This window comes from Cryptomeria japonica, chromosome 4, assembly GCF_030272615.1.
Source record: "Cryptomeria japonica chromosome 4, Sugi_1.0, whole genome shotgun sequence".
NCBI classification, from domain to species: domain Eukaryota; kingdom Viridiplantae; phylum Streptophyta; class Pinopsida; order Cupressales; family Cupressaceae; genus Cryptomeria; species Cryptomeria japonica.
Genome location: NC_081408.1, coordinates 284,439,107 through 284,454,264, shown reverse-complemented (window position 1 = coordinate 284,454,264; position 15,158 = coordinate 284,439,107). Strand labels below are relative to the sequence as shown.

Genomic DNA, 15,158 nt, shown 5'->3' with positions numbered 1-15,158 from the left:
TTTCTAATTCATCTTCTAAGGTTTTATGATTTATTCATAAAATCTTGTTTGTCATTTTCCCTCTAGGTTAAATAAATTATTTATTTATCCTAAGTCTTCTTGTCACAATTAAATATTTATTTAATTGGCTAACTAATTCTTCTCTCTTTTTGTGAATTAATTAATGAATGAAAAATTATTAATTAATTTACCTAATTTTCCAATTTTCTAATTTCCTAATTCCTAATTTTCTAATTTTCATCAATTTTCTCCTATATTTCCCCTAATTTCATGGGAATGACATAGCAATCTTTGTCAATTTTGTCATAATTTGTCAATCAATCAATTTTGCATAGCAACTTTGTCAATTTTGTCATAATTTGTCAATCAATCAATTTTGCATAGCAACTTTGTCAATTTTGTCATAATTTGTCAATCAATCAATCTTGCATAGAAAGTGTCAATTTTGTCATAATTTGTCATATTTGTCATTCTTGATTTGAAATTTCCTTTCAAATCTCTTCATGCTAATCTTGTCTTTTTTCCAATTTATCTATAAATTGGATGAATTTCTTCAATCATGGCCCCCCCGATCAATCAATCATGCTTCTAGTATCCTTATGCTATCTTGTATCTTGTCAATCTTGCTTTCATCTCATGCTTATGCACTTGTAGGTGAGGTCTACAAACACATTAATTTGAAGGAGAAAGAAGGACAATGGAGAATTATGAAGGAGATATCTGCATTTGGTTTGCTTTAATTTAATTTTGAATATCTTGTCTTCATGTTTTCTATTGAATGTAATTAGGATTGTTATCATTGCAATTTAGTTTTCATAATTGAACTAGTCTAATTTGCTATTTGCTTTGATGATTTCTATATTCCTATCTACAGCTACTATTATAAAGGAGCCCTACTCTTGCACTTCATGTGAGGAGTTTCTCATTGAAAGTGGTTCATAGTTGATGTCTCTACTAAAATATCTCAATTAAGTGTCGTGATTCTAAAATGTGAATAACATTTTGTGCAATGCATTGCAGTCATTTGGGCATGAGATTATATGATCCACTCTTCAATTCAACGTAAAATTAAGATGGCTAACATTTTGTGCAATGCATTGCAGTCATTTGGGCATGAGATTATGTGATCCACACTTCAATTCAACGTGAAATTAAGATTGCTATAGAGGTATTTTTATCGGTAAATATTTCAGATTCTATTATTATAGAAAAAACCGATACAATTACAGTCTGATTTTCAGCTTTGAACCCTACTCTACAATTATTTTCATCAGTATATCAACAAAAATTTACAGTATTCTGCTTACCCTGCATCCTAGAATCAACTCCAGTCTCTGATTATCAGTTTTAAAGCCTCTCTACACAACTTTTTCAACAGTATCTCAACAAAAATTACAGTATTCTGTTAACCCTGGTAACTAATATCGAAACCATTCGAAATTTACAACATAAACTACCCTACCCATATAATAATATAAAACATGACAATCAAACTCCATTTACAATAATGCAGTACTATCTCAATAAAACATCATAAAGAACAAAACGAATGTTTGTATTTATATTCATCAATTTCTTCATTGCCAAGCAGATATGGAAATCAAACATCGGGAGGGATAATTTGTAGATATAAGATTGTTGACAGGAAAAAATCATGGAGCAAAATGGCATAGATGCCTTTATTCATATTTGCTCTCTTTCAACAAGTAACAGGAGTATAGAAGAATAACAGCTGCTTACAGAAGAATGACAACTATCACTGCTGCTTAGCTCTAAACAAATGTATTAACAGCCGCCACGCAATGCCAGCACAAAATGGAGAACAGAACCTCCCTCTAAACCATAATCTTTGACTGTTTTTTCATCGTTCAGTTGTTTTCCCCCATAGATGAGCCTGCAGGACAATATTAATCATGGAAATCAGTAAGAGTATTTTGTTGTTTCAACACCTTGACACAGGCATATATATGGCTTACGTCTTTCCATTCTCTCAGTACAGGAAGCTGCAATTATCAGGATGGATAACTCTTTTATGATTTTGAGGTTGGATAAGCGTTATATTTGTGGAATTATGAATCTTTCTTGTTGAAAAAAATAAAATATAGGGAAAGAGGATGGTTCAACAAAAATTATTGGAACAATTAGGTTTCAAACAACCCTAAGAATACCACAGATCTTTATCTCAACACATCAAAGCAAGCCACAAACTAGGGTTACAATAAAATCTAAACAACATTGTGAATAACTACTTACTTTTGCTGTAGGGGTGGTATTCCTTCCCTTTCCTCGACAAGCTCTTTGATCCGCTCGATGGCATCAGTGGGTTGGATATCGATCTCTACCTCTTTTCCAGTAAGGGTTTTCACCTTGATGGAAAGGCTTCCCCTTAACCTCAACACCAGATGCAGCGTTGATTCCTTCTGGATATTATAATCCGCAAGAGTTCGTCCATCTTCCAACTGTTTCCCAGCAAATATCAACCGCTGCTGATCTGGTGGGATACCCTCCTTGTCCTGGAACATCACAATCAATTACAGCACTCAACATACAAAATCCATTACTATAATAAAAAACCCATCTTCGATAAGAGATAGGAAATTGGGAAAACCTAATTCGATAAATGTGCACGCAAAATAACACCTACTTGATTTTTGCTGGCTGATTGCAGGCTGGAATCTATGTATTTACCCTCCCCCAGTTCTTTGTTATCGAGGAAAAAAATGCCCCCCACCCTAGTGTTACTCTTTAAAATGCCCCCCACCCTAGTGTGATATTGACAAAACTTCTCATCCAGATCACAAAGGATTTTGGTGGTGCTCTTTTCCGGCGTTGCATGCATAAGCAAGGGAGCAAGCTATTCAGATCTACCAATTCCAATGTTATTCACAACCACATACACTGATAGATTGAAAAATTAAAGCTCTAAGAGAAACAAAAAGGCTACATAAAGAGCAATTTCTCTGTACCTCAACTATAGGTGGGTGGCCATAAGATTATCATAATCCCAAGACGTGTATCACCGTAAATATTTTAGGGCTTCCTAGGCTTCTGTGCTAAATCGTTAACCCAATTCTCCAACTGTGTTTATATTCTTCCTGATTTCAACAAATAAATGCATATTTGCCTCATTACAGAAACAACAATGAATCATCTTGTATTACAAGGCTATAAAAGAAAATGTGTGAAATGCTACCTTCAATTCATTTCTCTGTTCGGAAAGGGAAGAAGTCGTGTGAGAAGAAAATAATTTAGTTGGGTAACGAGGTTCGACAGAATTGACTTGCAGAAAGGAATCCACTTGTGAGCAAATGCGAAAACCTCCAATATCATACAAAAAGAATTATATTTGCAGTGATTAACAGAGGCTCCCTCTGTAGATCAGCCGTAGTTATGAAAATGGATTCACCGCCTTCAAACCCTCTTCAACCTTATTTCCCACAAATTTGGCGGTCATAAAAACGCGGTGTTAGACTTTTTTCGGTGTTGAAGACGAAATGTAATTTCGTCTTAAAAGGATGTCTTGAATCGCCCTCTTATGTAGTGGTGATTCAAGGGCTCAACACTTATCCCGGTTGGCTAGAGGAACTGGAATATCCTGAAGTAGGATGATCTGTATATCACCTGAAATCGAGCCTGGAGCAGATATGTCCGGGAGATATGAATACTCAGGCAAGAGGACGCATCATTCAGGAGTTTTGAACAACTGTATTTTCCCTCCTTAAAAATCTGCAACAGAAAACGTGTTTACAGTATTTGCTTCCACACAAGGTTTGCATGCACGACACCGCGATGCATGGTTTTCCAAATGCATTTTGCCAGGTTCAAGCTACCGTCGGGAACTCTGCTTTGACGCTCTGCAGCTGCCTCTGGAGACGTGCGTTCTCTCCCGTTGAGAACCGTGCGATTCCCTGCAAACTCCAGCAAACCGTCATCATATCCAATAGGGGAAAGGACCCAGTAGTCGTGCACCCTAACTTCACGCTTCTCAAAATCCTACTTGGAAATTTCGAATCACTCCGATTTTTTTACAGCAGCGTACTTGGCAAGTCCCCTGCTTATAACTAAGGTTTCAGGGCCACATCATCAAATATGATGCCACATTAGCATGCTTTTTGCCAAGGTGTTCAAAACAGCCCCAAAAAAAAGTGAGACCAATAGGCATGCAAAAGAGACCCCAATAGTTGTGCAGCCGATGTGGCATCACCTGATTGGTTACTTTTTACAATATTAGTACATTTCTTAACAACTATTGGTACATTTCCTAACAACTGTTGGTACATTTCCTAACAAAAATTGATATTTTTTGTTTCAAACAATAGGTTTTATTTGTTCAATTTTTGGAACAAAAGGTATCAACAACCCTCACAACAATTGGAACATGCTCAACTACTGGGTCCTTTCCCCTATGTAAATGCCAAAAAAAATTAAGGTGATAATTTGCGTAAACAATACGCATCTTTGCCCGGCAGGAACTAAGAAAATAAGAAAGCTTTTGCAACAAAACAATTTATGATTGGTTGCCTATGGTTGGATTAATAACGCGTTAAGAAAAACTGCCTCCGCTAGAGTTTCCTGCGGACAGGAACTAATAATGATTTTTGTTAGAGAAAAGGAGGTGGGTACTTTCAGTGCCTTGTTCAATCATAGAATAACATGCAACTAACAAATTAGCTGCAACACCTCCTTCCGACAGAAAGGCAAGGGAATCAACTATACAATAAATACTATAATAATAATAATAATAATAATGATAAGGATGAGTCAGACATTAATGAATGGGTAAGCAACAACATGCATGTAAATGGCATGAATGTGGTTTGTTGTCCTCAGCCATAGTTTGTAGTTCTGAAATATTGCTTTGTGATCTGTCAATATTGCGTGATTTTTTAGCTTGACTACACTCACGGGAGATATCGTACCACTGTTACGGAGTCAATAGATCTACTTTACCTATAATATAAATATTAGATAAAACAAATCATAGAGAACTAGCCCTCATTTGACCTCTAGTTGCTTGAAGACTGTAAGAACTAAACATAAATGACTATAATACCCAGACAATCCTCAACGAATGGGGATGCACCATAAATGGAGGACAAATGAAATGTGAAAAACAATAAAAGAGTTAAAAAAAGTAATGGTAACTCCCAACTCATGAATGGGCAGCTCAATTGAAAATCATTTTGATGATCTCTTTTAACTCGGTCTCCTGACAGAGATGAAGCCTCACTCAACCCTCTATTATAGCTAGGCTCAGAGCTAAATGTACTATAACACACAGACAAAAAAGAATCTGCCATCTACCATTCATGTTACTTGCAACACTGACAATAACCTCTGACACCGCATAATCACAGATTAGCCTTTGACCATTGATAGTAGTACCTGGTTACTGTAGAAGGCCTGTTCCATTACCTACTAAAGATAGATGTATTATTAGTTGGGCGTTGCAATCTACAGTTTCTTGTTCCATTAGTCCTCAAGAATATATATACTAGCTATCAGCAAAATAATAATAAAATGCTGCTATGAATAAATAAAAACCATTATCATCCGCTGATATGCATTAACTTCTTCTGGATGTAAAAAGAAATAAAATCCGTTAATTTCTTAATTATCATTGCATATAAGACCTTAGTTATTACATCATATCGCATGCTCAAATCCTTCAAACAAAGGCACAATAAAAGTACAGCAGTAATATAATCTAAATTTTGGTGATACGAAATGGTATTGAGTTTTATAATATTTATCAGTGCAGGATGATTCCAGGTAGATTTTACTTTGTAAAATAATTAATAATAAATGGTACCGGAATTATTTGTAAACTCAAATGTGATTTTTTTTATAAAGATGGAATGGAAATCTATTCTATGGATATATTTCTACTTTCAAAATTGATTTTCATTTCACAAAAAATAGAATGAAGATTTATTTTAGCTTATCTTATAAAATAGTTAGTAGATAATATTAGGACAATATCTACCAAGAATAATTTCCATATTGTGTTGTGCCTTTTGTTTCATAAAAATACAAATCAGATTGATTTCTTTTATTGTACCCTCTAAAATAGTTAGGAAATAATAGCACAAATTGTTTCATATTATAGTGCTTTTTTTTTTCCTCTAAAATAGAATTAAAATTAAACTTCAATAATAGTGTTAAAGTGGAAATTAAGTAATAATAGTGAAAGTAAAGATAAATAATAGTTGATAATACTATTAACAATAATAATGATAATCTCATCTCTATTAGTATGTGAATACATATTGACTTAACACAATATTGAAATTAATATTAATACTACTATTCAGGGGGATGGAAGTTAATTTGGTTACGCTATTTCCAAACAAGATATAGTTCTACACATATTTGATATTTAAGTATAATACATTGAATTTAATAATGTATGCTTAATCTAGAGATGATGGAAACTAAAAACTTATTTAACCTATTCATTCTCCAAAAAAAAATTAAAAAAATAAAAAATAAAAATGTGTCAACATATAGTGGAAGATAAAGTGTGAAACTTATCTTGAATATTTGACTTGCATTATCAAATAAAATGTATGCTACTTGGGTAGTATAATACTTTAGTAGCATAAAATTAAACCATTATTTGTATTAATGCTCAAGAGTTTTGCCAATATATATACATGTTTGTATATTAGATAAATTTATCATGAGTAACTATTGTTTCAAATTATAGTGTATTTATTGAATAATAAGGAGGATAAAATTAAAGTACCTATTATTTTGGGGCATGAAGATGAATCCAAAATTTAGGGAGTTTACATCGAGATAACAAGTATTGGAATATCAATTAATTAAGAAATGTGTGTGAGGTTGGAACTCAAGGTCTTTCTAGATTATAGTTAAATATAGATATATTCATACTAATCAAATAGAATAAAAAAAATTTCTCTAAATTTTCAAAATAAAATTTTGGGCATTACATAGGACTAGATCTAAAGTAACTTGAGACATGTGCTATTATCACATTTAGATAAGATTGGACCCATAAACAACTTTGGCTAAAGGTGAATACCCAACCTCAAAGTTGTGCATTCATTATAAAGAAATATATATGAAGAAAACATCCGAACTTGAACTACATACATAAATGTTGGATAAAACATGACATTCATGACATTAATGACAACACTAACAAATAGGCCAAGAATCTATTTTTTGATAGTTCTGATACTTAATGTTAAGTATAGATGCCAAGCTAATAAGATGAGAGGGGGGGGTGAATCATACAAACTTAATCTTCCATAAAAAAATCCAATTCAACCTCAGCAACATATACGTCAGTAATATAACCAAAACTACTGAACATGCAAACTCAAAAGCATATAAACATCATAACACCAGGTTTAACGTGGAAACCCAAATAGGGAAAAACCACTATGGGATTTCAGACCCACTAAGAAATATACTCTTCTAGAGTATGCTCAGTTAAAAGAAAATCCTATCAAAGATTACAAACACATTGCTAGATGTGACCCGGTTAAGGGATTTCCCTCAGATCTGTTAGGATCTTCACCTTGTTAAAGGATTTCAAACACTCAATCAGAATGTCACCTTGCTAGAGGGTTTTACAAATAAGACTGTTAAGTCCACTCGGTTAAGAGATTTTCTGTCACTTCACAAAATAACAATAATAAAAATCTATCTGGAACTTCACATCTAAAATGCTAAAGCAGATTCTTATTTGCTCAATACAATCTAGGACTTATCTTGTCCATCTGTTGGGCTCTATACTCTATTATTCAAAATAGGTCTTCAAGCTTCAGTGCTTGGTAATCACTATGTAGCATCCCTATGCATACACTTGCCCACATACATTGTTTATCAACAGATTCTTATTTATAAATAATTGCTTGACCGCTTAATATCCTTGATCACATTTCCCATAATCAATCATAGCCATAAGATCTTCAAACTTGACTAGGTTCAATGTATCCTTCGATCTGAAAAATGTTTACCCTGCCTTAGAACTTGCATACATTTCTTGGAACTTGTGCTAGGGTATTGTGGTTCACTCTGAGCTATAGATCTTCTTGCTGATTTTCCTTTGCCACAGATTCTTTAACAAACTTCATGCACGACATACCAATCATTTAATCATAGCCATCTCATCAGCTTCCTTCATTAAATAATGCTTGTAATCAATTAATGCATTCTGTTATAGCTCGGTTACAACTCGGTAAATACTAATCTTCACTCGGTAGACATTCTATCTTCATTAACTGATAGCGATAACCTTAGGGTTTACCGACTGGGTTCCTTAGGGTTTACCAACTAGGTTCTTTGCTCGGTAACATAGTATAGTATTAACCTTACAATCAATAACATATGTATGATATCAAAATAATCTAAACATTATGATCTCATCATTGTCTAACTCGGTAATAGTTGCCCATTGAATAACTTATTTCTCCCCTTATTTATCATATTCTTTTTGTGTCTTTTACCGACATCTTTATACTCATCAAATCATACTTCTTAAGATATGGCAACATCATACTGAATTAGAAAATCAATTTGTTGACATCAATGACAAAATAATAATATTAAGACAGTAAAACATCCTTGATCAGTTATATCCATAATCATCAACAACCTTCTCAATATCCTTAATGAAATTCCAACAATTTCCCTTGTCTGTTATAATGCCAACAATCTCCCCCTTTGGCATTGATGGAAAAACCAATTGATTTGACCTAAATGATTCAGATTTGGATTGTTGTGATTCGGAAATGTTGAAATACTCTCCCCCTGTCATCAGTCTTCTCCCCAATACATTAATATTCTCCTCTTTCATTCAATCTTTCTTTTCTTTAGTCTTCTCCCGCTTTGACAACAATGCCAAAAAGTAAAGAACTAAAACATAATTTCTTCCTGTATGAAGTGATTTCTTGCTGTTGTGTGTCAATTTAGTCTCAATCAGAGCATTTATGTCTTCAATTCCTGTTTCCTGCATTTTTCCTACACACCTTTAGAAAACCTCCTAAAGTGTGTAAATCAGCATCAACTCTTAAAAGATATTTTGTAGAGTCGTCGAATTGATGCTTTCACCGAACTCGGTCAGTGAATAGAAGATAGGGGTAGGACCCCTAACTTACTTCTGAGATACTCAAAAATGTCCCTTGGCAGTGGCTTATTGAAGATATCTGCTATTTGTTCCTTTCTGCTAACATATTCCAACACCACTTTCTTCTCTTGACCTTCTTCTCTAAGATAATGATATTTGATAAAGATGTTCTTTGTCTTAGAGTGCATAATAGGATTCTTTGAAATGTTAATGGCACTAGTATTGTCACAGAATATAGTTACTGGCTTGGTAACTTTCTCATTTATACCATCCAACAGTTGTTTGATCCATGCTATGTTGGTACAACTCAATGCTGCTGCAACATATTCAGCTTCTGTTGTTGACTATGAAACACATCCTTATTTCTTGCTAAGCCAACTCACTAGTCTTTCTCCTAAAAAGAAAGCTCCTCCACTTGTGCTTTTTTTGTCATCAATGTTGCCTGCCCAATTAGCATTAGTATAAACTTTTAAATCAAAGTCATTTCCTTTCTGATATACTAAGCCATAAGTCTCAGTGCCTTTCAAGTATCTAAAAATTCTTTTGATTGTTGTCATGTGTGTTTCCTTGGGATCTGCAAAGAATCTTGCAACTATACCTACTACATGTGCTATATCTGCCCTGTTGTGAACAACATATTGTAGCTTTCCAATCATGGATCGGTAAAGTTTCTCATCAACAGATGTAGATTCATCATTCTTTGATAATTTACAGTTGGTAGTCATAGGAGTACTTACTGGTTTTGAATCCTCCATTCTGAATTTCTTCAAGATTTCCTTTATGTACTTGGATTGAGTAATGAAAATCTCATTTTTCATTTGCAGTATCTGTAAACCTATAAAATACTTTATCTCACTGATTAGTGACATCTCAAATTCTTTTCTCAATTCATTTCCAAAGTTCTTGCATAGAGAGTCATTTCCACAAAAGATAATATCATCAACAAATATGGCTGAGATCAGTATTCCATTTTCATCATTCTTCATGTACATATTGTTGTTCTCACTTGTCCTTATAAAACCAATCTTGATCAAATAAGAGTGCAATCTTTCATATCATGCTCTAGGTGTTTGTTTCAAACCATATAAAGCTTTGTTCAATTTACATACCTGATCTTTATTCTTGTCTTCAACAAATCCTTCAGGTTGTTCAATAAAAACTTCTTCTTCTAATATACCATTCAAAAATACAGATTTGACATCCATTTGATATACCTTGAAATTCTTGTAAGCAGCATATGCCAACAATGTTCTTACTCCTTCAAGTCTAGCCACAGGTGCAAAATTTTCACCATAATCAATTCCTTCTTCTTGAGCATAACCTTTGCATACTAGTCTTTCTTTATTTTTAATGACCTCACCTTTTTCATTTAGCTTGTTTATGATAATCCACTTTGTACCAATTACATTTTTGTCCTTTGGTCTTGGGATTAGTGTCCATGTGTCATTCTTCTTGATTTGATCAATCTCTTCTGTCATAGCATTTATCCAATTCTCACTGTTAAATGCCTCTTTTACTATTCTCGGTTCAAATTCAAATATTAGACATGTGTTTTGTCTCAGTTTGTTCCTTGTCATCACTGGATCATCTTTATCTCCTATAATCTGACTTGATGCATGATGACTTATGACATACTTGGCTAATACAAGCTCGATAGGCTTTGTATGAACTTTGACAATTCCATTCTGAAATTCTACTTGGTATCTTGTGTTGTTTAGTTGTGCTACACTCAACAAATTATATTTCAAACCTTCAACCCAATAAACATCATTACATTTAGCATTGTCAAGAAGTGTTATGGATCCTTTACCTTTCACCGGACATGGTGCATCATTACCAAATCTTACATAACCTCCATCATAGTCTTCTAACATAACAAACTTGTGTTTATCACCTGTCATGTGATGTGAGCATCCACTATCTATGATCCAAGAATCATTAGTATTTATGTGAGATATTAGGGCTTTTTCTTCATACCTTTCTTCATCTGATCCATCTTTGATAGCCACATAAACTACTTCCTCTGTATCAGTTTCATCTGATTTATCATCATTGGATTCCTCATCAGCTATTAAGGATGTCTTTCTATCTCTTCTTCTAAAGTCTCGGTGTCCTCTGTAATGATTATCTTTCTGTTTGTCATCTCGGTAATCTCTCTTTTCAGTAGATTCTTTGTCAGGATAGTTAGAAGCCATATGTCCTATCTTATCACAATTGAAACATTTCAAAGGTAGTTTTCCTTTATACTTACCTTTTCTTTTCGGTAACCTTCTGCCTAATAGTGCTTCAAACTTTTCCTGCTTTCTGATTTCCTCATACAGTTTGTGTACTTCTTCCATGTTCTTATAAAATATTTCACTTGCTCCATTGTGATCTCCTTCAGAGTACTTATACTTTCTTTCATTGTAATCATTAGATTCATCAAGATGAAAAGAACTAAATGCAAATTCAACTTTATTTACCGAAGATCCACTGTTATCAAAATTACTTAACTCAAATGCACGTAGCTTACTAATAGTATCATCTAAAGAAACTAGCATATTGGGTACAGACCTCAATTCATTGATTGCAGAGACCTAGATTGCATAAGCTGGTACAAGAGTTCTTAACAACTTACTTGTTATATCCTTTCTTCAATGGTTCCACCTGCTCCTTTGATTTGATTGACAATCTCCTTTAGTCTTGTATTGTATTGGGTTATGTTCTCACCTTCATTCATCCTTATAGATTCAAGTTGCCCTCTTAGACTGTCCACTTGTTCTCTTTGAACATGTTCATCACCTCCATACATAGATATGAGCTTCTCCCACATTGCCTTCACATCATTGCAGCCTTCTAGATCATTAAACTCCGAGTTGGTCAATGCAGATGTTATTTCAATCATTTCTTGGATATGTTCTTTCTTTGCCTTTATCTCTTCCATTGTCAATGGATAGGTGCTCGGTGTGATGAAATCATTCTCCAGATAATATATAGCATATTCTCCAACTCTTGATAGGTGCAACTTCATCCTTTTCTGCCATGTAGAGAGACTTGACTTGTTCAGCTTCGGTGCATCCCTCTTATACATCTTTGGATCTTTGCCTCAAGTAATTTTAAACTTTTTCTTCTGGAGTCCAAAGCTCTGATACCAATTGATAGTTCTGATACTTAATGTTAAGTACAAATACCAAGCTAATAAGATGAGAGGGGGGGGCTGAATCATAAAAACTTAAGCTTCCATAAAAACATCAAATTCAACCTCAGTAACATATACTTCAGTAATATAACCAAAACTGCTAAACATGCAAACTCAAAAGCATATAAACATCATAACACTCATAACACCAGATTTAACGTGGAAACCCAAATAGGAAAAAACCACTGTGGGATTTCGGACCCACTAAGAAATATACTCTTCTAGAGTATGCTTGGTTAAAAGAAAATCCTGTTAAAGACTACAGAAACATTGCTAGATGTGACCCGGTTAAGGGATTTCCCTCAGATGTGTTAGGATCTTCACCTTGTTAGAGGTGACCTTGTTAAAGGATTTCAAACACTCAATCAGAATGTCACCTTGCTAGAGGGTTTTACAAATAATACTGTTAAGTCCACACAGTTAAGAGATTTTCTATCGCTTCACAAAATAATAGTAATAAAAATCTATTTGCAACTTCACATCTAAAATGCTAAAGCAGATTCTTATTTGCTCAATACAATCTAGGGCTTATCTTGTCCATTTGCTGGGCTCTATACTCTGTTATTCAAAACAGGTCTTCAAGCTTCAGTGCTCGGTAATCACTATGTAGCATCCCTATGCATACACTTGCCCACATACATTGTTTATCAATAGTTCCTTATTTATGAACAATTACTTGACCGCTTAATCTCCTTGATCACATTTCCCATGATCAATCATAGCCATTAGATCTTAAAACTTGACTAGGTTCAATGTATCTTTTGATCTGAAAAATGTTTTACCCCACCTTGGAACTTGCATACATTTCTTGGAACTTGTGCTAGGGTATTGCGGTTCAATCTAAGCTGTAGATCTTCTTGTTGATTTTCCTTTGCCACAGATTCTTTAACAAACTTCATGCACGACATACCAATCATTTAATCATAGCCAGCTCACCAGCTTCCTTCATTAAATAACGCTTGTAATCATTTAATACATTTTGTAATAGCTCGGTTACAACTCAGTAAATACTAAACTTCACTCGGTAGACATTCTGTCTTCATTAACCGATAGCGATAACCTTAGGGTTTACCGACTAGGTTCCTTAGGGTTTACCGACTAGGTTCTTTGCTCGGTAACATAGTATAGTATTAACCTTACAATCAATAACATATGTATGATATGAAGACAATCTAAACATCATGATCTCATCATTGTCTAACTCGGTAATAGTTACCCATTGATTAACTTATTTCTCCCCTTATTTATCATATTCTTTCTGTGTCTTTTACCGACATCTTTATACTCATCAAATCATACTTCTTAAGATATGGCAACATCATACTGAATTAGAAAATCAATTTCTTGGCATCAATGACAAAATAATAATATTAAGACAGTAAAACATCCTTGATCAGTTATATCCATAATCATCAACAACCTTCTCAATATCCTTAATGAAATGCCAACAATTTCCCTTTTTTGTTATAATGCCAACAGTGTTCTGTGGTCTGTTTCAATTTTCTTTTACTACATTTAAATTGTGTTATGTGATTGGTTGATTAAAAGTTTTAATAATTTCAAGGGAATATTGAGTCATCCCTCCCCTCTCAGCATTGTGAATATTCAACACAATTCATATTTTGTTTCCATCTCTTGGCATTGAGCCTTCTGGTAGTAAGCCATTGTAATCTAGGCAGTGAGCCCTTCGTGTAATGAGTCCTCCGATTGTGAGTATTGTAATCTCATATAAATAGTTATATTATCTTAAGAGTTAACCCTCTCCATGCTTTTCCCATTTGTGTTTTCCATGTACAAAAATATGGGTCTCTCTTGTGGTTGTGCATCTCATGCATTTCAATTATGTTGCATGCATTACTTTTGTGCTAAGATTAATTGAGAATAAAATAAGTTTCTAAAATTATTTTTTTATATGGTAATATTGATCACCCCCTCTCTCAATATTTTAGACTATTCAACAATACCTATAACAAGGTCAAGTGGAAGAAGGTTGGACCTATAGTAGGAATTAGTTTAACAAAGCGAGTATAGGCCCAACAAACTTGGTAACTCAATAGATTGATGCAAGTTACTTACATTCCCTTTTGGTGTTCTCTTTTTTCCTTTCCATTCCCATTTGTATTTATTTTTATTTAAATTCAACTTATATAATTATTGGAAGGAAAACTATGTAGTCACTTGCACACTAATTAACATCAAAATGGAAATGTTGAGAAGTTTGATTGAGAATTTTGAACTAAAAAATAAGTCAATTAAATATTTATTTATATATATTACACAATTGAGGTGAGATTTTGTGAAACCTTTAAATTTTGAAAATGATTTTTGGGAGAAAAGAAAATGAAGAGATTAGGGAGAACATGAACAAGGAAAAAAGTGTTAGGATTTACATGGCACAAACTTTGTAAATTATTTTTTTAATTGTTTCCCAATATCATTAGTAATTTCACCATAAGAGGTAAAGCAATTTAACCAATGTTGGTGAAAGAGCCCACACAATGCTAGGGTTTCTTTAACCATTTGTGTAATGCCCGACAAAATACCCTAGAGAAATAATCTATAAACTACTAAAATATTTTTTTTAAATCATCCATTACATTATTCCAACATTAACAAACATCGATACAATATTACCCAATTGCAAGCTTACATGAAACATTGAATAGAAACATCATAAATCCATTCTCCATAAGAGGAATACACTTTCTAACATAAGTACATACCGAAATACATTCTTGCAAGACAATTTTTCCCCAGGGTATCTTAACATTGCTAGTTAACAACATTCTATCATGACATCTATTTATCAAGAAGATCAATTTTCCCAATCCTCTAACCATTTACTTCTAATGCAACTAAAGCATAACCATTACATAAGAA

At 33.6% G+C, this 15,158-nt stretch overlaps 1 protein-coding gene across 2 annotated transcripts; it reads right to left on the bottom strand.

The window, feature by feature from the left end:
• Positions 1–1,538: 1,538 nt before the first annotated feature.
• Positions 1,539–3,737, bottom strand: LOC131072259 (ubiquitin-NEDD8-like protein RUB2). Of its 2 annotated transcripts, none has more exons than XM_059218682.1 (5): positions 3,194–3,737; positions 2,967–3,095; positions 2,645–2,854; positions 2,254–2,513; positions 1,539–1,894 (listed from the first exon to the last, which is right to left on the bottom strand). In XM_059218682.1, the coding sequence occupies exons 3-5, from the start codon at positions 2,837–2,839 to the stop codon at positions 1,786–1,788; spliced, it is 564 nt and encodes a 187-aa protein (XP_059074665.1). In that variant the 5' UTR covers positions 2,840–2,854; positions 2,967–3,095; positions 3,194–3,737; the 3' UTR covers positions 1,539–1,785. The 2 variants fall into 2 exon arrangements, with proteins under 2 accessions (XP_059074665.1, XP_059074664.1); XM_059218681.1 differs by having other exon boundaries at positions 2,645–2,864; positions 3,194–3,735.
• Positions 3,738–15,158: the final 11,421 nt, after the last annotated feature.